The sequence below is a fragment of the Muscardinus avellanarius genome (genome assembly GCF_963383645.1).
Source record: "Muscardinus avellanarius genome assembly, chromosome: 11".
NCBI lineage: Eukaryota > Metazoa > Chordata > Mammalia > Rodentia > Gliridae > Muscardinus > Muscardinus avellanarius.
In genome coordinates, this window is record NC_137797.1 from 28,977,108 (window position 1) to 29,004,487 (window position 27,380).

The 27,380-nt window shown below is 44.1% G+C and overlaps 1 protein-coding gene across 1 annotated transcript in view; it reads left to right on the forward strand.

Moving 5' to 3' along the window:
* Window positions 1-13,755: 13,755 nt before the first annotated feature.
* Window positions 13,756-27,380, forward strand: part of UBE2N (ubiquitin conjugating enzyme E2 N) — a gene marked incomplete at both ends in the record, with an annotated part of 42,879 nt that continues 29,254 nt past the window's right edge. The window contains one exon of the mRNA XM_080706356.1: window positions 13,756-13,785. Coding sequence (XP_080562482.1) covers window positions 13,756-13,785 — 30 coding nt within the window. The remainder of the gene's footprint in view (window positions 13,786-27,380) is intronic.

A 27,380-nucleotide genomic window follows, 5' to 3' on the forward strand; every position in this document is an offset into this window, starting at 1 on the left:
GTTTAAGGGTTTTCAGGAACCTCAGTACCACCAAAATAAAATAAAATAAAATAAAAATAAGTAAAATAGGTCTGGGGTTGTAGATCAGAGGTAGAATGCCTCTAAATTCAACCTCAAATATCCCCAAAATATATAAGATATATATCTAATTTACTTGAGCATTATTTTAGTTTCTAGACTTATAAATCTATATAAGACTTGTAAAAAGTTGAACTTGAAATCTTATGAATAACTAGACTTCAGCCGGTCGTGGTGGCACATGCTTGTAATCCTAGTACTTGTGATGCTGAGAGAGAACTCGCACAGGTTTATGATCAACCGCAGCAATTTAGTGAGGACCTCCATAAATTAGTGAGGCCCTTTAAAAAAAGCGGGGCTGGGGTGTAGCTCAGAGGTTGAATGCCCCTGGCTTCAATCACCAGTACCATAAAAAAAAAAAGAATATCTAGCCGGGCATAGTGGTGCACCCTTATAATCCCAGTGGCTTGGGAGGCTGAGACAGGAGGACAGTGCAGGTTCGAAGCCAGCCTCAGCTACTTAGTGAGGCTTTCAGCAACTTAGTGAGACCCTGTTTCCAAATAAAATATAAAATAGGTCTGAAAGTATAGCCCAGAGGTAGAAAGCCTCTGGGTTCCATCTCAAGTACCACACACACACACACACACACACACACACACACACACACACGAATAACTAGGTCTTAATAACTGAAGTTACTTCAATAGGTTTAATGTTAATTAAAAACTAATCTGTGCCGGGCGTGGTGGCACACACTTGTAATCCCCGCACTTGAGAGGCGGAGACAGGAGGATCGCGCAGGTTCGAAGCCAGCCGCGCTGGCTTAAGAGACCCTGTTTCCAAAGATAAAAAAATAGGTCTGGGAGTGTGGCCTGGAGGTAGAAGGGCTTCCAGGAACCCTAGTTCCACCAAAAAATAAAAATAAATAAATAAATAAATAAATAAATAAAAACTAATCTGTGAATGTTCTCCTCAAAGATATCAAAATTCCTCAACATAAAGATGTTTTTGTCTGCCAGGCATGGTGGTGCATGCTTGTAATCCCAGCGCTTGGGAGGCTGAGACTGGATGGCGCAGGTTCAAAGCCAGCCTCAGCTACTGAGTGAGGCTCTCAGCAACGTAGTGAGATCCTGTTTCCAAATAAAATATAAAATAGGTCTGGGAGTGTAGCCCCCCCGAGGTAGAGGGCCCCTGGGTTTCATCCCCAGTAACGCCCCCCCCCACACACACAAAGATGTTTTTGTCTTCTCTTGAAAATCCCACCCAATGAAGGCAAGAGTAGAAACCAGCAGAAGGGAGGCACTTGGCTTGGCAGGTTGCGCTAGGCTCAGGAATTGGTAGCACCAGGTGCTCAGGAAGGCAGAAACGAGGAGGAGGCTAAGAGTGAGGGAGTGTTGAAAAGTCATAGAATGCAGTCAGACCTCAGACATATCCACCAGTCCACCCTGGGCAGAAAAGGGAATGGAGCCGGGCGTGGTGGTGTACCCTTGTAATACCAGTACTTGGGAGGCCGAGACAGGAGGATTGTAGGTTCTGAGCCAGCCTCAACAACTTGTGAGGCCCTCTGCAACTTAGTGAGACCCTGTTTCAAAATAAAGAATAAAAGCCAGGTGTGGTGGCAAATGCTTGTAATCCCAGCAATTGGGAGGCTGAGACAGGAGGATCGCAGTTCACAGTTGGAGGACAGCCTCAGAAATTTAGTGAGGCCCTTTGCAACTGTTTCAAATAAAGAATCAAAAATAGGGTTGGGAGTGTAGCTCAGAGGCAGAATGCATCTGGGTTCCATCCCCAGTACTGGAAAAAAAGGGGGGGGGATGCAATCTCAAGAGGCTCTGGATTCAGCCTTCTCCAAACCTGGATGAAGGCAGGGGAGAAATACCCAACAGAACAACAGAACACTGGGCAGGTGAGTCCCCCGGCGCCCGTGCTTGCCCAGCTCCAGAACACCACGTCAGTTAGGTCAGCCAGACAAGCAGCCCCCTCTGCCTGTGATGGAATGAGCCACCTCCTGTCCTCCCAGTGCATTCCTTTCTGTTTCAGTCAGCCTGAGTCAGTTTCTCAGACGTTACCTGACTACAATAACATTTGCATTTGTTTTGATAATTTGGTTAATATATGTCCCGTTCCACTCCCCATGGAGATGGTCCCATGTTTGACTTTGCTCACTGTTTTACCTGCAGAATCTAGTAGAGTGCCTGGCACGTAGCGTGCACTCACTAGATGTTTATGGCAGAATGGAATGGATGAAGCTTTCCTTTTATCTTCTACGGACTGTGGCTTATATGTCTCATTTTAAGAACTTCTCACATCAAAGTGTATTAATTTGCTTAAATGTGTTTTCCCAAGTTGGGCATAGCAGTGCACACTTGTAATCCCAGTATTTGAGAGGTTAGGACAGGAGGATTCCACACTGGAGATCAGCCTCATCAATCTAATGAGACCCTGTTTCAAAATAAAGAATAAAAAATAGGACTGGGTGTGTAGCTTGGAGGTAGAATGCCCCTCAATTCCATCCCCAGAACTGCCCCAAAAAACCAAAACAAAAATAAATACATAAGTAAATAAATAAATAGGGCTGGGGATGTAGCTTGGAGATAGAATGCCTTTGGGTTCAATTCTTAGTCCCAATAAGTAAATAAATTTAACAATTGAATGAATAAACAAATAAACATATAAATAAATAGTTTTCCCTATTGGAATATAAGTTTAAGTTTCTACTTTGTTCATTTATTTTATTATTTTTATTTTTATATTTTTGGTGGTACTGGGGTTCCTGGAAGCCCTTCTCCGGGCTACACTCCCAGACCTATTTTATATTTTTATTTGGAAACAGGGTCTCTTAAGCCAGCCGAGGCTGGCATCGAACCAGCGTGATCCTCCTGTCTCTACCTCTCAAGCACGGGGATTACAAGTGTGCACCACCACACCTGGCGTACCTTGTTCATTTAAAAAAAAAGATCAGTTCTAGCCAGGTGCATGTCTGTAATCCTAATACTTGAGAAGCTGAGATAGGAGAATCCCAGGTTTGAGGCCAGCCTCAGTAACTTAGTGAGACCCTCAGGAATTAAGTAAGACCCTGTTTCAAAATTAAAAAAAAGGATTGGAAGCCAGGCGTGGTGGCACACGCTTATAATTCCAGCATTTGGGAGACTGAGAAAAGTGGAACTGTGGTTTGAGGACAGCCTCTGCTACTACTTAGTGAGGCCCTCTGCAACTCAGTGAAACCCTGTTTCAAAATAAAGAATAAAAAAATAGGACTAGGGGTGTAGCTCGGAGGTAAAATGCCCCTGGTTCTATCCCCAGTACTTCAAAAAATAAAAAATAAAAAGGGCTGGGAGTGTAGCTTAGAGATAGAACACCCTGGGTTCAATCCCCAGTATTAAGACATGAATGAATGGATGATCAGTTCCTAACAGTTCAAATAAGCTTGTGTCCAGTAAGGTTTCACTACTCACCTCCCTAAAATGTAAAGGAAGAAGGAAGAAAGTAGGGGGATACAGAGGGAAATATACCAAATGAGCTGGGCATGGGGGCGCACGCTTGCAATCCCAGCATTCAGGAGGCTGAGACGGGAGGATGGCGGTTCCCTGACAGCCTCAGCTACTTAGTGAGGCCCTCTGCAACTCAGTGAGACCCGGTTTCAAAATAAAGAATAAAAAATAGGGCAGAGGGTATAGCTTGGAGGTCAAATACCCCTGGTTTCCATCCCCAGACACACACACACACACACACACACACACACACACACACAAATATACCAAATGATGTGTGCAAGTATGTTTGTATCACTTTGAATCTCACTATGATCTACAATTACATTACACCAATAAAAATATTTAACAAGTCAGTCCCTAGGGAGGCCCAGCACATCACAGAAAGAGAATTATTGGAAGCAGGAAGAACAGAACATAGGCCAGGCATTGGGATTGTGTTGCCCTTGAATACACAGCAAAGAATATGGCGCTGACTGCCTGAGGGGCTGTGCAGTGTGGCGAGGACAATACTTAACCATTATTATTATTATTTTTTTTTTGTGGTACTGGAGTGGAACCCAGAGGCTTTCTACCTCTGGGCTATACTCCCAGATCTTTTTTATATTTTATTTGGAAACAGGGTCTCACTAAGTTGCTGAGAGCCTCACTAAGTAGCTGAGGCTGGCTTCAAACCTATATGATCCTCCTTTCTCAGCCTCCCAAGCGTGGGGATTACAAGCGTGTGCCACCACGCCCGGCTATTACCTAACCATTATTGCACATGAGTGCTTGTCAGGGCATCATGGATAAGGTGTTTTGAAGAGGATGGAGAAGGATGAGAGCCCAGCAGGTGGATGGTACAGAGAATGCACGTGAAAGATATGAAAATTATGGTGTTAGAGTACAAATATATCATAGGCCTGTCAAAACAAGTGAGGGCTGTGGCTCTAGCTCAGTGGTAGAGCACTTCCTCAGCATGTGTGATGCCCTGGGTTCAATCCCCAGTAACACACATATAAAACAAGCACGATGCGACTGTCCAGGATATGATCGGCAACTTAGCAAGAATTTGCTTCAAAATAAAAAATAGAAAATAGGGCTGGGGGTGTACTTTGGAGGTAGAATGCCCCTGGGTCCAATCTTCAGAGGAAGAGAAAAAAAAGGTGGAGGAGGAAGAGGAGGAGAAGGAGAAAGAGAAGATGATGACAACAGTGACATGTTCTTTGGAACTCAAAGTCTGAGTCAATTGTCTTTGTGATTAGAAGGAAAGAGAATTAAGTTTTCTGACTAATGAGCTTAAAAATAATGAACTTGGCCAGGCATGGTGGTGCATGATTGTAATTCCAGTACTTGGGAGGCTGAGACAGGAGGATTGCGCAAGTTCAAAGCCAGCCTCAGCTACTTAGTGAGGCCCTCAGCAATTTAGTGAGACCCTGTTTCCAAATAAAATATAAGTCTGGGAATGTAGCCCGGAGGTAGAAAGCCCCTGGGTTCCATTGCCAGTACAATAAATAAATAAATAAATAAATAAATAAATAAATAAAATGAACTTGGGCCTGGTGTGGTGGCGCACGCTTGTAATCCCAGTACTTGCGAGGCTGAAACAGGAGGATCTGGATTTGCGGCCAGCCTCAGCTACTTAGTAAGGCCCTTGCAACTTAGTGAGACCCTGTTTCAAAGTAAAGAATAAAAAAATAGGGCTGGGGGTGTAGCTTGGAGGTAGAATGCCCCTGGGTTCCATCCCCAGTGCTGAAAAAAAAAATGAACTTGGTCTGCTTGGATTTCTCTTTTCCCCTTTTCCTCTAATTACTGTTGTAGTATAATACTTGGGATCAAATCCAGCACTTCACAGGCGCTGGGCAAGCGCTCTACCACTGAGCTGCATCCCAGCCCCTTCTCCACTTTTTTTTCTTTCTGCCTTTCCTTCTCTTCTTTCCCTTCTGCTTCTCTTTGTTATTCTGTCTTCTTCTCTGCCTACCTTGTGTCCTCTTGCATTCCTACCTGCCCTCTTCTAGTTAAGGGGCCTGCGATATCTGGATGTGCTAAGTGACTGGGTCGTTATGCCTGCATGTAGGGGGCTGGTGTGGGGGCACATTACTGAGTTCTACTAATTCAGAGTTGTGTTCTCCAATCAGCTTTGTTAATAATGAAGGCAATATAGCCGGGCATCATGGCACGCACTCGTGATCCCAGGACTTTGGAGGCTGAGACAGGAGGATCTGGGTTCGCAGCTAGCCTCAGCTACTTAGTAAGGCTCTCGCAGCTTAGTGAGACCCTGTTTCAAAATAAATAATAAAACAGGGTTGAGGGTAGAGCGTGGAGGTAAAATGCCTCTGGGTTCAATTTCCAGGAAAACACACACACACACACACACACACACACACACACACACACACAATAACGAAGGCAATATTTGGATCTCCATCTATTGAATTCTTAATGTCATTCAACTGGTTATACTTTCAGGAGTTGAAAGAGGGTATTACTTATCTCTCCCCCTCTAAAAAACCTATAATACTGAACACTTGGAGGCCAACTTAAGCTCCAATGAGCTGAACTATCTAAGACTTGGACCAAGAGAATTTGAATAATCTGGAAGAAAGATACAGGTGTAATTCAGAAGAGTTTAGAAAAAAATAAGAACAAGTAAAGTGTAAATCAAGTTTACCAATGCAACTGTTTTATTTTTCTCAACCAGATCTGATAATATGACATTGACTCCCAAACTTTGGGCCCTTCAGTGGTCCCCAAGCTTGTTAAAAACACAGGTGCAAGCTGGGCATGGTGGCACTTAATCCTGCTACTCGAAAAGTTGAGACAGGAGGATTGCAGGTTTGAGGACAACTTCAGCAAATTAGCAAGGCTCTGAGCAATTGAGCAAGACCCTGTTTCCAAGTAAAATAAAAAAAATAGTTTTTTTTTTGTGGTATTGGGGTTCCTGGAAACCTTTCTACCTCCGGGCTACACTCCCAGACCTATTTTGTGTTTTTATTTGGAAACAGGGTCTCTTAAGCCAGCAAAACTGGCTTCGAACCTGCGCGATCCTCCTGTCTCTGCCTCCCAAGAGCGGGGATTACAAGCGCGTGCCACCACACCCGGCTAAAAATAGGGAAATTTGGGAAATAAAAATAAATAAAATAGGAGATTTGGGTTCACCTGTGTATTTAAGCAGACTCTGAGGTGAGACAGCATTCCAGAGTTTGGAAACCTGTGCTCCGGTCTATATCTGATCCCCAGGTATTGTACTCAGGAGATAAACAAAGAGCTCAGAAACATTTGTGGTTGTACTAGAACCGAGTGGGCAGTTGCCTGCAGATAGCAAGTGGTGCAGCTGAGAAGCATATGAGAAATGAACAGGACCAGAGCTAGACAGGTGGGGGGGAAGGTGATGGTGTTGAAAACAAACCTGGGCGGGTACTGCAGGTGGGGGAGAGGGAGCCCAGTTCAGGCCTGACAGGCTGAGTAAGCAGTCCCAGGGGAAGCCCTAGGACAGGAAATGCCACAGATCTGGGAACCTGAAAGGGTGGTGCACAGAGGCAGGGAGAGAGACCTGACTTAACCTGTTGCAGCCAGGCTTTTGGCCAAATGTCTTGAGTCACCATCCTAGTACCTGGAATCCTATTTCCACTGGGAACTGTTCCAGGGGAAAGAGACAAATATGTACAAGGAACACTCCCCTGTCTACCTTTATCTTTTGTGTATGTGATGCTAGACTTTGAACCCAGGGACATTCTACCTCCGAGCTATACTCCAGCCCTATTTTATTCTTTTGGTTTTGAAACAGGGTATCACAAACTAAGGCGGTCTGAAACCCTGTAATCCTCCTGTCTCAGCCTCCCAAGTGCTGGGATTATAGGTGTACATGACTATGGCCGGGTCCATTTACCTTTTTAGGAACATTGTGGAATCAGTGAGGGGCTCTGCAGAATCACTCCAGTGGTACAGATACTGAAAACTGCCTGGATGAGATAACATCCAAAAACACTTTGTAAAGCACAAAGCACTAAGCAAAGGTAGGCCTTATGACTGCCTCCTCAGCCTGATTCTCCCCAGATCCTTCCCCCTTGAGAACAGTGCTCCTTAGGGACAGCTAATGAGCCTGGCCGACCCTCCTAAGGTTCTTCTTACAGGCTGTCCTGTGTTGGGGAACAGTTTGGAAGTGCTCAGCTGCTTATGTTGGAAGCATGAATGTAAGTCAGCCGGCATTTTTTTTTTTTCTTTCTTGTTTTAAACCAGTGTTCAGCCTTTTCTTCCTCCCCACCCACTGCCTGCCTGAGTCAGTGTTCATGAACCCTCCTCTCACAGATACTTCTGTCTTGATCGCCCACGAAACAGTTTCCCTACGCTACAGGAAACAATAGAGAACTTGCAAACAAATACTGCTGCCTGGTGACTCTGCTTATGACTTGAAACACGGCCTCTGTTAACTGTGTGTGTGTGTGTGTGTGTGTGTGTGTGTGTGTGTGTGTGTGTTACTGGGGATTGAACCTGGGGGCATTCTAACTCCGAGGTACAACTCCAGCCCTATTTTATTTTTATTTCAAAACGGGTCTTGCTAGGTTGATGAGAGTCAGACTACTTGCTGAGGCTGTCCTCGAACTTGTGATCCTCCTGACTCAGCTTCTCAAGTACTAGAATTACAAGTGTGTGCCACCACCCCGGCCAAGGCCTCTATTACTGATATTCCATTTTCCAAACTGGTCTACTCTATTTCCTCTTTGCAAATCATGCGACGCTTTGTTACCCTTCAGGAAGTCAAGCTGCAAAGTTTAGCAATGATCATAAACATCCTGTGCTTTTTGTAAGCGCTCACTTATGGATCATGAATCTGTGTCAACCATTCTCAAACAGGTGTTTATTTCACCTTGAATTCATTGACTCATTCCTTTGACGAATAAAATTTTGAAAGCCTTCATGTAGCCAACCTTGTGTTAGGTTTCAATGATACAATGGTGACCAAGATGAAGGAGATTCCGGATTCTGAGCAGCTCAGGCATAAATGTCCGAAGTTTTTGCCTGCAGGGTAAATAGTACTTATGCATTTGCTATTATAGGCAAAGTCTGGGATTCTTGGGGTGGAGGAGGGGTAAAGGAGCAGGAAGCAATAAAATAGGTTCGCAGAACTAAGAGATTCCCATAGAACAAGACTTCTCTCTCTTGCTCACTCTTCTACATCTTATTGCAAAGACACCTGCAGTGTGAAACCCAGAAGGAACAGACAGGAAGAGTGAAGCTTGACGAAGAGCTGGAAACAAGTAATAAGCTAAGAATTCTGTCTGTTCAGTGTAGCGGTGTTAGGCAGAATTACACTGTTCAGTGCAAACATTTATTCAGTTATCATGGACCAGTACATTTTTGCTATTTTAAGTGAATGATACCATTTCTTAAAATTAGCATTAAAAGAGCTCTGAATATCTTTTAGTGTAGACTCTTGAAATTAGTGAATTGCATTCATATTTATTTATTTTTGGTGGTACTGGGGTTCCTGGAAACCCTTCTACCTCCAGGCTACACTCCCAGACCTATTTTACATTTTTATTTGGAAACAGGGTCTCTTAAGCCAGCGAGGCTGGCTTCCAACCAACGTGATCCTGTCTCTGCCTCCCAAGCGTGGGGATTAAAAGCGTGTGCCACCACGCCCAGCCATACTTATTTTGAATAAGTAACACATTCATAAGGTTCAAATTAAAAAGGTAGAAGAGTATAGATGCTATGTTTTAGATGTGTCCCTCAAAGGCCCATGTGTTAAAGGCTTGGTCCCCAGCACTTAGTGCTATTGAGAGGTGGTGGAAGCTTATTTTTTGGTACTGGGGATTGAACCCAGGAGCATTCTAATTCTGAGCTATACCCCAGCCCCTTTATTAATTTTTGGTACTGGGGATTGGACCCAGGGGTTCTACTTCTAAGATACACCCCCAGCAATATTTATTATTATTATTATTATTATTAATGTATCGGGGATGGAACCCAGCAGCATTCTATCTCCAAGCTACACCCCCAGTCTTTTTTATTCTTTATTTTGTTTTATTTTATTTATTTATTTTGGTGGTACTGGGGTGGAACCCAAGTGCTTTTCTACCTCCAGGCTATACTCCCAGACCTATTTTATACTTTATTTGGAAACAGGGTCTCACTAAGTTGCTGAGAGCCTCACTAAGTGGCTGAGGCTGGCTTCGAACATGTGCAGTCCTCCTCTCAGCCTCCCAAGTGCTGAGATTACAAGCGTGCGCACCACACCCGACTTTTTATTCTTTATTTTGAAACAGGGTCTCACTGAGTTGCAAAGGGCCTCATTAAGTAGCTGAGGCTGGCTTTGAACCTGTGATTCTCCTGTTTCAGCTTCCCAAGTACTAGTATTATAAGCATGTACTACTATACATGGCTATAGTGGTACCCCTGTCCCCTTTTCGTGATACTAGGGATTGAACCCAGAGGCATTAATTTATGGGGTTTCTTTTGTGTTTTTTTGGTGGTACTGGGGTTCCTGGAAGCCCTTCTACCTCCGGGGTACCCTCCCAGACCTATTTTATACTTTTTATTTGTAAACAGGGTCTCGTAAGCCAGCACGGCTGGGTTCGAACCTGTGCAATCCTCCTGTCTCTGCCTCCCAAGTGCAGGGATTACAAGCAGTGTGCCATCACGCCCGGCCCAGGCTATTTTTTTTTAAACTAATTAACTAACTGATTAATTTTGTGGTGCTAGGGGTCGAATCTAGCCACTTTCTACAGCTAAGCTATACCCCCAAAACTTTTTTTTTTGTCTTGAAATATGGTCTCAATAGGTTACAGAAAGTTTTGCTATACTGCTGAGGCTGTCCTTGAACCTGTGATCCTGTCTTAGCCAAACACCAGGATCACAAGCATGTGCCATCAATGCTGGCTATTTTTTTTTTTTTTTTTTTGGTGGTGGTGGTACTGGGGGTGGTACCCAGAGGCCTTCTACCTCCAGGCTACACTTCCAGACCTATTTTATTTGGAAACATGGTCTCAAGCCAGCTGAGAGTGGCTTTGAACCTGTGCGATCCTCCTGTCTCAGCCTCCCAAACACGGGGATTACAAATGTGCACCACCACGTCCAGCTAATGCTGGCTATTTTTAAATTTTGAAACATGATCTTGCTAAGTTGCTGAGAGTCTTACTAAGTTGCAGAAGTCAGTCTTGAACCTGCGATCCTTGGGTTTCAGCCTCCCAAATACTGGGATTACAGGTGTACACTACCATGCCTGGCTAACATATAAATTTTCAAACCCAGGTTGAGGTTTTAGAGCTCTCAGTCTTCATCTACATGATATTTTTCATTATCTGTTCTGATTACAATAGCCAAAAGAAAACAACCAGTTGTTTTTGCTCATATATATATATATATATATATATATATATATATATATATAGTTGTTGTTCTTGCTTATTCAAAATCTTTTGTTCTCAAATGCTAAGATAGAGTGGAGCATGGTGCCTCACACCTGTAATCTCAGCCACTTGGGAGGCTGTGCCAGGAGGATGGCAAGTTTGAAGTTAGGCTGGCGAGCTTAAGACAAACCCTTTCTCAAAATATTTGGAATAAAGGGGTTGGGGGAGGGCTGCTGAAGATGTAGTTCAGTGGTAACTTGCTTAGTGTACATGAGGCCCTGGGTTTAATCCCTAGTAACACACACACACACACACACACACACACACACACACACACACACGACATCAATATTACTTACTATGTTTAAATGTAGATTCCTAGGTCTCAACACTGACCTAGAGAATTTGGATCTCAGCAAGAAGGGCTCCAGAAAGGTTGTCCCAGCACCCTTGGGGATTCCAAGGTACATGGCTAGAAAGTATCTTCGTAATAAATGTTTCACATGTGGCAGTTGTTTTCCAAAGTTGGCCACAACCAAGCTTTCCATCATACACATTCTGCTAGTTTCTAGAATCTTATTACTTCTTTCAAGAGGTGGACTTGGAACTGGATGAATTTTTGTTTGTGGCTAGTGATTTTTGTAGTGATCGTGATGCTCTGTGACTTCTACAGTTATGTCAAAAGTTGTAATTCAGCAGGGCAAGGTAGTGCACGCTTGTCATCCTAGCATTTGGGAGGCTGAGACAGGAGGATTGTGGCTTGAGCTACTTAGTGAGGCTCTTTGCAACTCAGTGAGACCCTTTCTCAAAATAAAGAATAAGAAATAGGGCTGGGGGTATAGTTCAGTGGTAGAATGTCCCAGTACTGCAAAAAAAAAAAAAAAAAAAAAAAGAGTTGCAATTCAATTTCTACTTTACTTGCTAGAACACTCACTCTTGGAACACAGCCACCATGCAGGGGGGAAGGTCATGATGCCCCAGGGACCGTGTGGTGAGGGAGTAACAGCTTGCACTGACTTGCCAGCCCTGGGCTGACACACACTAAGCAGGGATGCGTCTTCCTTGCCAAGTCTGACCCAAATTGCAGATTTGAATGCTGCTAACCCTATAGCTGCTATGCCTTTCTTCCTATGGGGTGGGGAGAGGGAATTCCCTTGGCCCATTTCTAAAATATTCTGAAAGTAACTTTGTCCATTAGTCACTTACCCTTCCAGATTCATCTAGTCACAAAACAACCCCTTTCTGACTGAGCCATAGTTATTTATTTAAAAGGTATTGGGGATAATAGAGCCTACCTTATATGCTTTATAATCAAATGAGATAATCCAACATAAAATGTTTCTCATTATTCATTCATATCCTCAGTTCTTTTTTTCTTTTTTGTGGTAATGGGGATTGAACCCAGAGGGCTTTACCTCTGCACTACATTCCATCCCTTTTGTATTCTGGGACACGGTCATGTTAAGTTACTGAGGCTGGACTTGAACTTGTGATCCTCCTGTCTCAGCCTCCCCAGTCACTGGGATTGCAGGCACACACTATCATTCCAGGCTATCATTTCCCAAGTTTCGTTATGCATTACTCTTTTCTTCCTTTCTCAAAGCGCAGTGCCATTTCACAGGCTATGTTCCTCTGCTTGGTACGGTCCGGTAGTTTATTTTGGATTTCTTTACGATGCCTTCTCCGAGTTCTAATGTAGTTAATGGCCCTCTGTCATCAGATAGCAACTCGGAGGAACCTCTGTTACAGTCCTTAACACACTGGATTGTAATTAATTTACTTGTCTTTCTCTTACGCTGGACTTTAAGTCTCTGGAAGGCATGGTCAGTCTATTTATTTATTTGTATTCTCATTCCTTAACACAGCGTCCGTCCTGTGGCCGGCGCATTTCCATTCACTCACCACCTATGGTTAGTGTTACTGTGCTAGGAAACACTGCGGTTAAGCGGCGCCTCGCCTGTGTCTTGGCTGACCTTCCCAAGATCAAAAACAGCTCTGCTCTCTTCTATAATCTTGGAAAAAGTTAACACTCTAAACCTCATGTGAGAGCAATACATTCACCTTAAGACTGGTGTGAAAACGAAGTAAAATGCCTGCAAAAAGTAAACTAGCCTAGCAAGCCACCACTCATCAGGTCGAAGAGCTTCCCCACAATTCCATTATAGGGGGGGGGGGAGGCTCACCCTAATCCTCCTTTACCGCCCCCTCACCCCCCGCACTCAACGGGAAATCCCTCTTTTAGGGATTACTCTGCGTTCTCTAATCCTCTGCTTGGTCGTTCGTCCAGCAATTTAGCCACCCGAGTGCTAAATTCGGCCGTTCAAAAGCCAGTCAGTGTCCTTCCTGACCCTAAACGGCAACGAATCCTTTCCCCTCAGCCCACGTGGGTGTAGGGGAGACGTCCACGAGGCCGGATTCCGGCCAAGTTTAAGCATCCAGAAGTCTCGGGAGAAGCAGCGAGGTCCGCGGCGGGCAGCTCGGAGTAAGGGCGCCAAGGCCGGCTAGCTGAATGGAGCCCGGGAGGATGAATGGGCCGCGTCGGAGGCCGGGCCTCTGTTACGTGGCCGCGCGGGCGGCGCCTGCAGCCGGGCGGGAGGGCGCGGGAGCCAGAGCCGGGTCCGCGGCCAGCAGCCGCCCTCGCCGCCGCTCCGCGCCTCCCCGGGCCCGCCCCGCCGCGCGCGTCACTTCCGGCCCGCGGCCCGGGCTGGGCGGGGAGCGCGGAGAGGGGCCGGGTCGGAGGGAGGCCCGTCGGAGCCGGAGCCCGCGTCCCCGCCCGGACTACATTTCCCGAGGGGCCTCGGCGGCGGCGGCGGGCGCGGCAACGTCCCCCGGAAGTGGAGCCCGGGACTTCCACTCGTGCGTGAGGCGAGCGGAGCCGGAGACGAGACCAGAGGCCGAACTCGGGATCTGACAAGATGGCCGGGCTGCCCCGCAGGATCATCAAGGTAACCGCCCGCGCCGTCCTCCGGCGCTGCGGTCCGCTCCCCGGCGCGGCCCCGCGGCCCTGCGCTGGTTCCGGGCGGCGGCCCGCGCCCGGAGGCCCGAGGCGGCGCGGAGAGGGGCCGGCCGGGCGGCGAGGAAGTCGGCGCTGGGGAGGGGGCGCCGGCGAGACTTCCGGCCGCGGCGGGGCAGCCGGCGGCGGGGCCCGGGCTTCCCGGCGGCCGCCCCGCGGCGGGGAGGCCCGGCCCGGCCGAGGGTGGGGCGGCGGGCTGCGGGCGCCGCTGTCGGCGGCCGGCCTCCCTCCGCGGTCTCTCCGACCACCCCGGGCGGAGGCCGCGGGCGCGCGGGAACGGCGGCGGGGCCCCACTCCGGCGGGGGTTGCGGCCCAGCGCGGCCCCCGAGCGAGCCGGCTCTCTGCCCGGCCGAGGCGCGGGGTGCGGCAGCCCTGGGTGCAGAATGAATGAATCGGGAGCGTGAGCCGGGCGGGGCCCGAGCCCCGGGAGGCGGCTCCGGAGGGCCGCGCGTCCTGCCGCCGCCGCACATGCTCGCCGCCCGGGGCCGGGGCTTGGGGGCTCCGCGCCGGCTGGCCCAGGCTTCCGCGATCTCCTCCTACCCGAGTCCATTTCCCCTCTTTATCTCGGCGAAGTGATTTTTACTCTGGTTGGCAAACTCTTTGCGAGCTGTTTCAGTTCCCAGGAACTAGTTTAAACCCAAGGCTCCGTTCTGGAGGGCCGCAGTTACGGGAGAGCTTGTGAAATCTTTTGCCTCTCGATTTGGGGCCCTTTAATTATTAAACCGTCCTTCTGCATTTTAAGAATACTACACTTTGATAAGTACATATGGAACCATGAAACACTGGGTGTCTTTACATAACATTGTCGAGTTCTGGGGCCTAATAGGGCTCTTGTATTCCAGTAAAACGAAATCTTTTTTTTTTTTTTTTAATTTTCAGGTCAGTTTTTATGAAGGAAATTAGTTGAACATCTGCATTGCTCAGTATGCCATTAAAGTGACCAAACTGCAGCTTTGTTTTGTTTGATATAAGCTGGTGATCGTATCGTATTTAATCTTGTTCTGAAGTTTTGGAGAGGTGTATATTCTAAGCGCTCGGCTTTGAAAGATAATGTATTGTGTGTGCTCATGCAGTCACAAATATATCTGAGACGGGAGGGTGGAATTCATTGACCTAAAGATGCTTGATTTAGAAAAAACATTTTGTAAGGTAGATATTTTTAGGAATGAGGGGGAAACAGCACTGGAGTATTGCTGTGAACCTTCATTGTTGTATTATGTATCTGTCTTAGACTAAGTCCAGGGAGGCTAAGTTGACATGTTCCTTGGAAGATCCTTGGAGCATGGTTTTAGGATTGCAGTCACGTGCCACTAAAGTTATGTTTATGAAGGCCCCAATTAAAAAATGAGAATGGGGGCACCAAATATTGTAGAGTTTTTAATTATTGTTACAGTGGGTTGTGGACTAATACATAGTACAAATTGACATTGAAGATAATCTTAAATACACAGTGAACTAAACACATGACATGCACTTTTTCTTTTTCTTTTTGTGGTACTGGGGATTGAACCCATGGGCATTGCACCTCTGAGGTACTCCTCCAGACTTTTTAATTTTTTTTTTTGTTTTTTGCGCTTGTACTGGGGATGGAACCCAGGGGCATTCTCTCTCCGAGCCACAATCCTAGCTCTATTTTTTTCTTTAGTATTTAATCAGGGTCTCATTGAGTTGTAAAGGGCCTAAGTAGCTGAGGCTGTCTTTGAACTGCGATCCTCATGTCTCAGCCTCCCAAATGCAGGAATTAAAAGTGTGCGCCATCACACTCGGCTTCCCTCAGACTTCTTTCTTTTCTCTTCTTTCTTTCTTTCTTTCTTTCTTTCTTTCTTTCTTTCTTTCTTTCTTTCTTTCTTTCTTTCGCAGGTTTGGGGATGGAACCCAGGGGCATTCGACCTCCGAGTTACACTCCCTGCCCTATTTTTTATTCTTTATTTTGAAACAGGGTTTCACTAAATTGCAGAGGGCTTCACTGAGTAGCTGAGCTGCTCGCAAACCGCCATCCTCCAGTCTCAGCCTCCTGAATGCTGGGATTACAAGCGTGCGCCACCATGCTGGGCTCCCCGACATTTAAAAATATATATATGTTTATTTTTGAGGTACTAGGGATTGAGCCCAGGGTCATTCTACCTTCAAGCTACATCCCCAGCCCTATTTTTTATTCTTTTATTTGGAAACAGGGTCTCACTAAGTTGCGGAGGGCCTCATTTAAGTAGCTGAGGTTGGCTGTGAACCTGTGATCCTCCTCCTATCTCAGCCTCCCAAGTACTGGGATTACAAGCCTGCCTCACCGTGCCCGGCTTATTTTTGTTTTGAAAAGGGCCTCACTAGTTTGCTGAGAGTCTCCCGAGGGAGGCAAGTCTTGAACTTGCCGTCCTCCAGTCTGAGCCTCCTAAGTATTGGGATTACAGGCATGTGCTAGCTTACACTTTTCTTGATTCCAAAGAGATTCTACGGTAATAGGAATACTTTAGATAGAAAAGTAAATTCTATGGAACCTTGTTTATAAATTTGCAGAAACGGTTTAAGGCAATAATTAAAGTCCTCACTGGCACATATTACTTAAATTTACACTAAGCATTTACTGTTTAAGATGATAACTGATGTAATATTTAATCCCAATCTTTAGAGTATCTTATTGATGGCATCTCTAATTAATCTTTCTTGACTTTATTCTGTAAAAGTTAAAATTAGGTGGCTTTAAGCTGGGCATGGTGGTGCACCCTTGTAATCCCAGCATTTGGGAGGCTTAGTCAGGAGAATCTCAGTTCTCGGGTTCTTGGGCAGCCTCAGCTACTACTTAGTGAGGCCCTTTGTAACTCAGCTATACCCTGTTTCAAAATAAAGACTAAAAACCAGGCATGGTGCATCACACTTGTAATCCCAGTATTCGGGAGGCTGAGACAGGAGGGTCGGGGTTTGCGACAGCCTCAGCTACTTAGTGAGGCCCTCTGCAACTTAGTGAGACCCTGTTTCAAAATAAAGAAGGAAAAATAGGGCAGGGGGTGTATCTTGGAAGCACCCTGGGTTCCATCCCCAGACTCACCCCCCCCAAAAAAATAGGTGGCCTTAGTTTAATAGTTTAATATTATTTATGGCTTTTAAAGACAGTTTTCTCCAGTCCCTAGGAGAGATTGGATTGTAATTTCCTTAGTGTTCACATTATGTAGGTTCTATGATCAGTGAAAAAAACCTTTTTTTGGTACAGTGCTGGGGATTAAACCCAGGGACACTTTACCTCTGAGGCAAATCCCCAGTGATTCTCTTTCCACGCCCAGCTTTCTTGGATTGTCTTTTACTTTTTGGTGACCCCTTGAGTTTCAAACTAAGAAGGTGAAGGTTGATTATAGTATCAATGTTACTATTTTCATATAATGTGATTTGCACAATTAACACGATCCCCCCCACCTCATAATGGTCATTATTTACATTTGCAGACTTCTTCAGCCATTTGATTCTTGCAGAAATTTTGTGACCTAGACAATATGCTTTACAGTCTAGTAACTGATTCAAATGACTTTCTTAAGGTCTTAAAACTGGCACGAAGAACTTGGATCTTGACCAGTGTGACCTTCCTGTCTCTTGTTATTGGGAAATGACAAGATTTGTACAGGTACCTTTATTTATAAATAAATATACAAATACCACTTTTTAAATAACTTCACCCAGACAGTGTGGTTGTTCATTCCTATAATCCCAGTGCTTGAGAGGCTGAGACAGGAGGATTGTGGGTTTAAAGCCAGCCTTAGCAACTTAGTGAGGCTTTCAGCAACTTAGATCCTATTTTCAATTAAAAAATAAACTAGGGGTAGGGATGTAGCTTGGAGGTAGAATGCCCCTGAGCTCAATCCCCAGTAACTTTACACACTCGCACACATACCAAGTATACCCAAAACAGCTCATTTACTTTTGCTAGAGGAGAACGAAGGTTCTCATGTAAGAACTAAGGTTCTCATATCCAATACAGTAGCAAATTCTGTATGATCTACTTTCAAAGTATTTACCAAGTCAGACACATATGCTCATCTCTCTCAAATTCCTTTTTAATTATATAATTTTTGCCTGGCCTGTATTCACCTATTATTTATTTATGTGTGGTACTAGGGGTTGAACCCAAAGGCGTTCTACCCCTGAGCTACATACACCTCCAGCCCCATTTTTTCTTTATTTTGTAACAGGGTCTCACTAAGTTGTAGAGGGCCTCACCAAGTAGCTGGGGCTGGCCATGAACCTTTGAGTCTTCTGTCTCAGCTTCCCAAATACTGGGATTACAAGTGTGCACCACCATACCTGGCTTAGCCTATTTCTAAGTGATAGCTAAGTATTATAAAATCATATCATGTCATGCCTCTGTTAAAAACATTACAAAGATTTTCCATCACAGTAAAATCTTGTCTCCCCCCACCCCCATGTATAAGGCCCTACTCGTGCCCAGGATCTACTTAACTCTGAACTCATATCCTGTACTTCTCTCCCCTGCTGCCCTGGTATTGCTTTGCCCTAACCTGAACAGTAAGTGGCTAAGCTTATTCTAATCACAGGACTTATTCATGTAGATTGCATTGCTCACTTTGGCTTTGTTATAGACTTTGCTCACATGGTATATTCTCTGCCTCTGACATGGTATATTCTCAGAGATGGGTTACCTTAACTGTCCTTTATAAACCATAACTTCTTTTATCCCTACACACCCGCATTCTTACCACTTTCACTTATCTCTGTTCAAAATTGTATGAGGACATTAGGGTGATGTCGGTATTGCTCATTAATGCCTAGAATAATACAGTATACTAAGTTTTTTTGGGGGGATACTGGTGATTGAAACCAGGAATATTCTACCTTCAAGCTCATCCCTGTTTTTATTTTTGTTTTTGAAACAGGATCTCTCTAGGTTGATGAAGTCTCACTGCTTGCTGAGTCTATCCTAAAACCTGTGATTCTCCTATCTCCGTTCCCAAAGTACTGTGCCACCATGCCCAACTCTTATTTTTTATTTTGTAACAGGATCTCACTAAATTGCTGAGGCTGAAGCCAGGCGGGTGCAGTGGTGCAGGCTTATAATCCCAGTTTTTGGGAGGCTGAGACAGGAGGATCATGGCTCAAGGCCAGCCTCAGCTACTTAGGGAGGCCCTTTGAAACTCAGTGAGACCCTGTTTCAAAATAAAGAATTAAATAAGGTCAGAAGTGTAGCTTGTGGGTAGAACGCCCCTGGGTTCCATTCCCAGTACTGGAGAAAAAAAAAAAAAGCTGAGGCCGTCTCTGAACCTGTGGTCCTCTGTCTGGGGATTACAACCATGTATAGCTGTGCACAGTGGCACTGAAATATCAATTGAATGAATAAGTGAACCTTAATCTCTTTGTAAAAAAACTTCTAGAATTGTTATTCTATATCATAATTTAACATTTTTGTTGTTTAGTAGATTCTCACTAAACCAGTGTCTGAGCTAAAAAAAAAAGTCTGTTATTTAGTAAGTTCACTAAAAAACAAAGCATATCAATCTTCATTGTTTTCTTTGTTGACTAGGACAGAACACAATGAGAAAGGCTCTAAAGGCCACATAGTGGAATTTGAGACCCCCTCATCTATCCTCAGCATTTGAATTACCCTCCTTAGAAAACTATTTTTACTGTGTGTGTCCTTCCAGAAAGGCCAGAGTGACTCACTGCACAGATGCTAGGCTGCTTCTGCGCATGTAAATACCTCGATGTCCTACACCTCCCCTAACCCCAACACTCTCTTTGTGGTGATTTTTTTTTTTAAGGGCTGCTTGAATTTTGTTGAACTTTGCAGTTCAGATTTTGTTTATTTTATTTTTGTTTTTGTTTTATTGTGGGTCTGGGGATGGGACCCAGAGGCATTTGACCTCCGAGCTACACCCCCTGCCGTATTTTTTATTCTTTATTTTGAAACAGGGTCTAAGTTGCGGAGGGCCTCACTAAGCTGAGGCTGTCCTGGAACCAAGATCCTCCTGTCTCACCCTCCCTAAAGCTGGGATTACAAGCATGAACCACCACACCCAGCTTTACAGTTCATATTTTAACTAATTAATTACTTTTTGATAGCTTTTAGATTGTGCCCCAAATTGTGCTATACAAACAGTGCTGTAATGAATAGTTTTTTCTTTTCTCTTTTCTTTTCTTTTCTTTCTTTTTTTTTTTTTTGTGGTACTGGGGTTCCTGGAAGCCCTTTTACCTCCGGGCTACACTCCCAGACCTATTCTTTATTTTTGGAAACAGGGTCTCTTAAGCCAGCATGGCTGGCTCGAACCTGCGAGATCCTCCTGTCTCCGCCTCCCAAGCGCGGGGATTACAAGCGTGCGCCACCATGCCCGGCTTTTTGTGTAATAGTGAATCTTGATAGTTCTGTTTTTTTTCTTTTTTTTTGGTGGTACTGGGGGTGGAACCCAGAGGCTTTCTACCTCCGGGCTATACTCCCAGACCTATTTTTTTTTATGTTTTATTTGGAAATAGGGTCTCACTAAGTTGCTGAGAGCCTCACTAAGTAGCTGAGGCTGGCTTCGAACCTGTGCGATCCTCCTGTCTCAGCCTCCCAAGCGCGGGGATTACAAGTGTGTGCCACCACGCCCGGCAATAGTTCTGTTTTTAATTAGATTTTTAGAGGAGGATACTGGGTATTAAACTTTGGGGATGTTCTATCTGAGCTACATCCCATTCCTATTTATTTTTTATTTTGAAACTAGGTCTCATAAGTTGCTGAGAGTCTTACTAAGTTGATAAGGCTGCCTCTGAATTCGCTATCTTCTTGTGTTAGCCTTCCGTGTACTGGGATTACAGGTATGCACTACCACCTCACTAAACTTTTTTTTGTGTGTGTGGTACTGGGGTTCCTGGAAGCCCTTCTACCTCCAGGCTACACTCCAGACCTATTTTATATTTTTATTTGGAAACAGGGTCTCTTAAGCCAGTGCGGCTGGCTTTGAACCTGGCGATCCTCCTGTCTCCACCTCCCAAGCGCGGGGATTACAAGCATGCGCCACCACGCCCGGCCTGACTAAACATTTTAAATTTCTATTTTCTGTCTTTTCTCCTGGGCCAAAACTCCTTGGGTATACGTTTGGGGTAGGGGTGAGGTTGCTGGGGATTGAACTCAAAGGCCTTCTGCCTGTGCTTTACACCCCTGATCCTATTTTTTTTTTATTTTGAAACATTTGCTCCCTAAATTGTGGAAGGCCTTGATAAGGTACTGAGGCTGGGCTTGAACCTGTGATCCTTCTCTCTCAGCCTCCCAAGTACTGGGATTACAGATGTGCACCACTGTGCCAAACTTTTTAATCTAAGTAAATGAGCAATTAAAGCTTAAAGTCACAAAAGTTAAAAGGTATCTAAAACTTCTCTAAAATGAGATCGTCTCCCATATCCTGTCTATCATAGCGTCTGAAGAATCAGAGTTGGTTGTTGGGGATGTGGTACAGTGGAAGAGTGCTTGCCTAGCATTCGAGGAGTCCTGTGGCCCCAAAAAGTTATTTGGGGGAACAAATGAGATCTGTGGTTATAGCCTTGGTCAAAATAAATTTATGTGTTACATTGATATAGCAATATCCTTTTGCCTTTTAAAATTAATCATAAAAACAGTAAAATGTAGTCTTAGGAAATAGTTAACTTATTCAAAAAGTTGACATATTGAATTAAACCTAGCAAGCTAGCCTGCTTTAATTATAATTTCACCATTCTTTTCCAAAATATTGATTTCAATTGAGACTTGAGTTGTGTGTTTACTTTTTACTAATTATGATTTTAAATATTTTGGGGTTACCATTTAAAAGCCACTCATTTGCTTACCTTAGTGCATAAGGTATTTTTAGAAAGAAAAGTAATTTAGAAAACTACCCCTTTATTTTTTATTAATCCCTAAATTTTTGTGGTACTGGGGATGGAACCCAGGGGCTTTTTTTTTACCTCCAGTCTATACTTACAGACCTATCTTATACTTTATTTGGAAACAGGGTCTCACCAAGTTGCTGAGAGCCTCACTAAGTAGCTGAGGCTGGCTTCGAACCTGTGTGATCCTCCTGTCTCAGCCTCCCAAGTGCTGGGATTACAGGGTTACAAGGGTGCGTCATTGTGCCCAGCTAAAATCTGTGTGTGTGTGTGTGTGTGGTATTGTGGGTGGAACTCAGGGGCATTCTACTTCTAAGCTACAACCTCAGCCCTGTTTTATTTTTTATTTTGAAACAGGTCTCACTGAGTTGCAGAACGCCTCCCTTATTAAGTAGTTGAGGCTGTCTGTCAGCCATGATCCTCCTGTCTCAGCCTCCCAAATGCTGGGGTTATAAGGGTGCATCACCAAGCTTGGCTCCTAAAAATCTTTGCTAATTGTTCTTGCTATAAAAAAAGAAAGCATGAAAAACCTTATGTGATGCAAGTTAATGTGTTGTTACTTATAATTAAATCATTGTTGTTTAGTAAAAATTTTGATTGGAAACAGTGTGGTTCTTAGTTCTCTTTGGTTGTTGTCCCACTTAAATATTTTCTGACCTTCGTCCTAGGAAAATAAATCTTTTTTTTTTTTTACATATGACTTCTGGGAATTTAGGTTCTTGCCAAGTTTATTTGTGGATTCCCTTGGTATCTATGGGCTCAATATTGAGAATCCCTGGACTGTTTCTGGTAGTAATTAAACTTCTAGACAGAAAAGATACTGTTTAATATACTATCCAATGTTTTGGTTATGAAATACAAGCATAATTAAAAGTAAATTAAAAATAGTAGGCAGTTGAGTGTTATTTTTAAGCTCCTCTATGTCAAGCAACTTCCTTCAGTCCAGACTGATCAACTTCCACAATATAGAAATTGCATTTTAAGCCAGGTATGGAGGTGTACTTTTGTAATCTCAGTACTAAGGAGGCTGAGATAGGATTACAGGTTCAAGACGGGCCTCAGCAACTGAGGGAGACCCATTTTAAAGTAAAAAGCAAAATAGAGCTCAGGTGTAGCTCAGAGGTAATGGGTTCAAGCCCCAGTACCAAAAAGGGGGGGTGGGGTTGAATTTTGTAGAATCATCCAGCGATCCCTGAGTAGCCACCATGGTAAGCAACAGTAGCATCAAAAGTACAATTTATGCATTTACTTTGCTAAAGTTTGGATACATGCTGTGACTTACACAGGAAGAATGTGTTTTTTCTATCCTTTTTTAGGTAGAGTTTGTAGACCAAAAAAGTTGAGTGATCAGGATTTCTGACTTGCAAATTAGTACCTTTTCTCTTTTTTATTATACTTTTTATGGTGCTTTATCTATATGTAAATGCATTTAAGGAGAAAATAATGCTACAAATTGAAGTAGTATGGATTTTGGGGGGGGGTCTGGGATGAAATCCAGGGGCATTTGACCTCCAAGCTACATCCCCTGCTCTGTTTTTTATTCTTTATTTTGAAACAGGGCCTCACTAAGTTACCGAGCCTCATTAAGTAGCTGAGGCTGTCTGTGAATCACCATCCTCTGGTCTCAGCCTCCCAAATGCTGGGATTACACGTGTGCGCCACCATGCCCGGCTGTATAAATTATTAACCATACCTTTTGTGGCAGGGGTACTAGAGATTGAATCCAGGGTCATTTTACCTCTGAGTTATACCCTTGTCCCTTTTTTATTTTGAAAAGGGGTCTCACTAAATTGCTGAGGCTGTCTTTGAACCTGCAATTCCCAAGTTTAATTTATTTTAAATTTTGAAACAGGGTTATAGTTGCTGAGGCTGCCCTTGAACCTGCAGCTTTCTTGTCTCAGCCACCAAACCCAGCTACAAGTGAAGCTTAAAAAAATTCAGTACAGCCAGGCATGGTGATGAGCACCTGTAATATCAGTACTTGACGGCTGAGACAGTAGGAGCTCAGGTTCAAAACCAGCTTCAGCATCTTATTGCAACTTTTTTTTTTTTTTTTTTTTTTTTTTTGCGGGTCTGGGAATGGAACCCAGAGGTATTTGACCTCTGTGCTGCACCCCCTGCCCTATTTGTTATTCTTTATTTTGAAACAGGGTCTCACTGAGTTGCGGAGGGCCTCACTAAGTAGCTGAGGCTGTCCGTGAACCGCAATCCTCCAGTCTCAGCCTTCCAAATGTGTGTGCTACCATACCTGGCTTGAAACTCCGTTTTAAAATAAAAATAGGGCTGGGGTTGTAGCTCAGAGGTAGAAAAAAGAAGGAAAAAAGAAAAACATCAGTACTGTCATTTTAATTTGTACATCACATAGGATGTAGTCCAAGAGATAGAACTATGGCCCAGGGGTCTTTTGTGGTAGATACATACTTACCTGGTTAAGAGGATAACTGGGTAAAGATATAGTGGTACACACCTGTAATTCCAGTGTTTGGAAGACGGAGGAGGATTGCAGATTTGAGGCCAACCTCAGCAATCTAGACTGTTTCAAAATAAAAAATAACAGAGTTGGTGTAGTTTGGAGGTAGGGTGCTCCTGTGTTCATCCTCTACCAAAAAAAAACAAACAAAAAAGAATAACTAACTGGTTAAGAGTCTCAGAATCAACAGAAAGAATTCTATATTCATTCTTTTGTGGCCTGCATGATACCATCATTGTATATTTGTTAAAAATCTGTACTCTCGGCCTGGTGTGGTGGCACACGCTTGTAATTCCTGCACTTGGGAGGCTGAGACAGGAGGATCGCTCAGGTTTGAAGCCAGCCTCCGCTACTTAATGAGACTCTCAGCAACTTAGACCCTGTTTCCAAATAAAATACAAAATAGGTCTGGGAGTATAGCCTGGAGGTAGAAAGCCTCTGGGTTCCACCCCTAGTACCACCAAAAAAAAAAAAAAAAAAAAATCTGTACTCAACTTCCATGTACTTAGGCATAATTTTTTTAATTTTTTTTTTTTTTCAGTACTGGGGATGGAACCCAGGGGCATTCTACCTCAGAGCTGTACCACCAGCCCTATTTTTTGTCCTTTATTTTGAAACAGGGTCTCACTGAGTTTCAAAGGGTCTCACTAAGTAGCTGAGGCTGTTCATGAACCATGATACTCCTGTCTCAGCCTCCTGAATGCTGGGATTACAAGCGTGCACTACCACGCCTGGCTCAGGCATAGGCATCTTTATAATTCTGAATTGGCTTGTAACTCACATGTTCCTAAATAATTAGGATTCTGCTGTAATTTAATGGTATTTATTTATTTATTTATTGGTGCTTAGGATTGACTCGAAGGCCCTTGGCATGCTGAGCCTATCAAGTTGTACCCCACTCTTGAGGACTTTGAAACATCGATATCAGATTTGTTAACATGAGCCAGGGGTTGGGAGATAAACACCCTTCCTCCTGCAATGACTATTTCTTCTTGGTTTTGCAAACTCTAACTTTTCATTGTCATTACATGTCTTTGACAGTTGGGTAGTTTTGTGTTAATCAATTTGTATTTTCAAAGTCTTTACAAATCTAGGGACTAAAGGCATTGTAATTAAGAGTGCTCTAGAAAGAAATGTAGCAAGCCGGGCATGTGGTGGCACATGCATGTAATCTGAGCATTTGGGGTAGGGTCATGATTCAAGGCCAGCCTCAGCTACTTAGTGAGGCCCTCTGCAACTCAATGAGACCCTGTTTCAAAAATAAAGAGCCGGGCGTGGTGGCGCACGCTTGTAATCCCTGCGCTTGGGAGGCAGAGACAAGAGGATCGTGCAGGTTCGAAGCCAGCTGGCTTAGGAGACCCTGTTTCCCAAAACAAAAAAACAAAAACAAAAAAAAGAATAAAAAAAGGCCGGGCGTGGTGGCGCATGCTTGTAATCCCCGTGCTTGGGAGGCGGAGACAGGAGGATCGCGCAGGTTCGAAGCCAGCCGTGCTGGCATAAAAGACCCTGTTTCAAAAATATAAAATAGGTCTGGGAGTGTAGCCCGGAGGAAGAAGGGCTTCCAGGAACCCCAGTACCACCCAAAAAAAAAAAAAGAATAAAAAAAATAGGGCTGGGATGTAGCTATTAGGTAGAATGTTCCTGGGTTCCATCCCCAGTAACACACACACACACACACACACACACACACACACACACACACACTAAAGAAAAATATAGCAACTGTATGTTATCCTTGTGTCATGAGAGCATGGACAGTTTTAAAATTTCTCTATAATTTTTCCTTTAGAGTTTATATTCAGGAATTCTTTTTTTTTTTTTTTTCTTCAGCACTAAGGATGGAACCCAGGGCATTTTACCTCCAAGCTTCACCCCTGACCCTTTTTTTTTAGTCCTTTTATTTTTGAAACAGGGTCTCACTGAGTTGCGGAGGGCCTCACTAAGTAGTTGAGGCTGTCCCCAAACCATGGTCCTCCTGTCTCAGCCTCCCAAATGCTGGGATAACAAGTATGTGCCACTATGCCCAGCTTATGCTCCAGAAAAATATTATTTCTGTAAGTTGCTGTGTCTTTTTGTGACACGTAGGACAGTTAGATAACCATCTTACACTGATGTAGAGGCAGTGGCTTCAGTAAGCTACAGGCAGCTCAAGGCCAAATTTCAGTGTTTCACAACTTGATTTGTCTGTCTTTTTATTACCCACCCATGTTTTTCAATTGAAGTAATTGGACATTTACTGAATGCATAATATATATTTAGCACTAAACCAGGTGAACAAGATAGGCATCCTGGTCCAACAGAAAACACAGTTGTGAAACAAGAAATTACTGCAAGTTGTGTTATGAAAGAGGAAATACAGGGTATTTATCATAGTCTAATGATCAAGGAGAGGTATCTGTTGAGGAAATGTTTTTAGACTTGAAAAGTGGAAGTTGACCAGGCCAATTACTGATGGGAAATGTTTGGGGCAAAGGGAATAATAGCAAGTATGAAAACTGGAAGAAGAGACAGAGTGGGTTTGGCATGTTCCAGAAACCAGTATGTGTGGTGGATATTATAATTCTTAGGGTCCTGTGAATAACTAGGTTTTTTTTTTTTTTTTTTTTTTTTGGTGGTACTGGGGTTTCTGGAAACCCTTCTACCTCTGGGCTACACTCCCAGACCTATCTTATACTTTTTTAAATTTGGGAACAGGGTTGTTGATTTGTTAAATTCAAATTTAGTCTGCACATGATATTCACCAGAGTATAGTGTGGTGACTATTCAGAAGTAGGTTGAGCCGGGCGTGGTGGCGCACGCTTGTAATCCCCGCGCTTGGGAGGCTGTGACAGGAGGATCACACAGGTTCGAAGCCAGCCTCAGCTGCTTAGTGTGGCTCTCAGCAACTTAGTGAGACCATGTTTCCAAATAAAATATAAAATAGGTCTGGGAGTATAGCCCGGAGGTAGAAAGCCTCTGGGTTCCACCCCCAGTACCACCAAAAAAAAAAAAAGAAGAAGAAGTAGGTTGGTCATAGGTTTTTGTTTTGTTGGTTGGTGCTGGGGATTGAACTCAGGGGCATTCTACCTCTGAACTACATCTCCAGCCCCTTTTATATTTTATTTTGAAACAAGGTCTCTAAGGGTTCCCCTCATTCCTATGATCCTCCTGTGGTTTTTGTTTGTTTGTTTGTTTGTTTGTTTGTTTGTTTTGTTTTTGCAGTACTGGGGATAGATCCAGGGCAT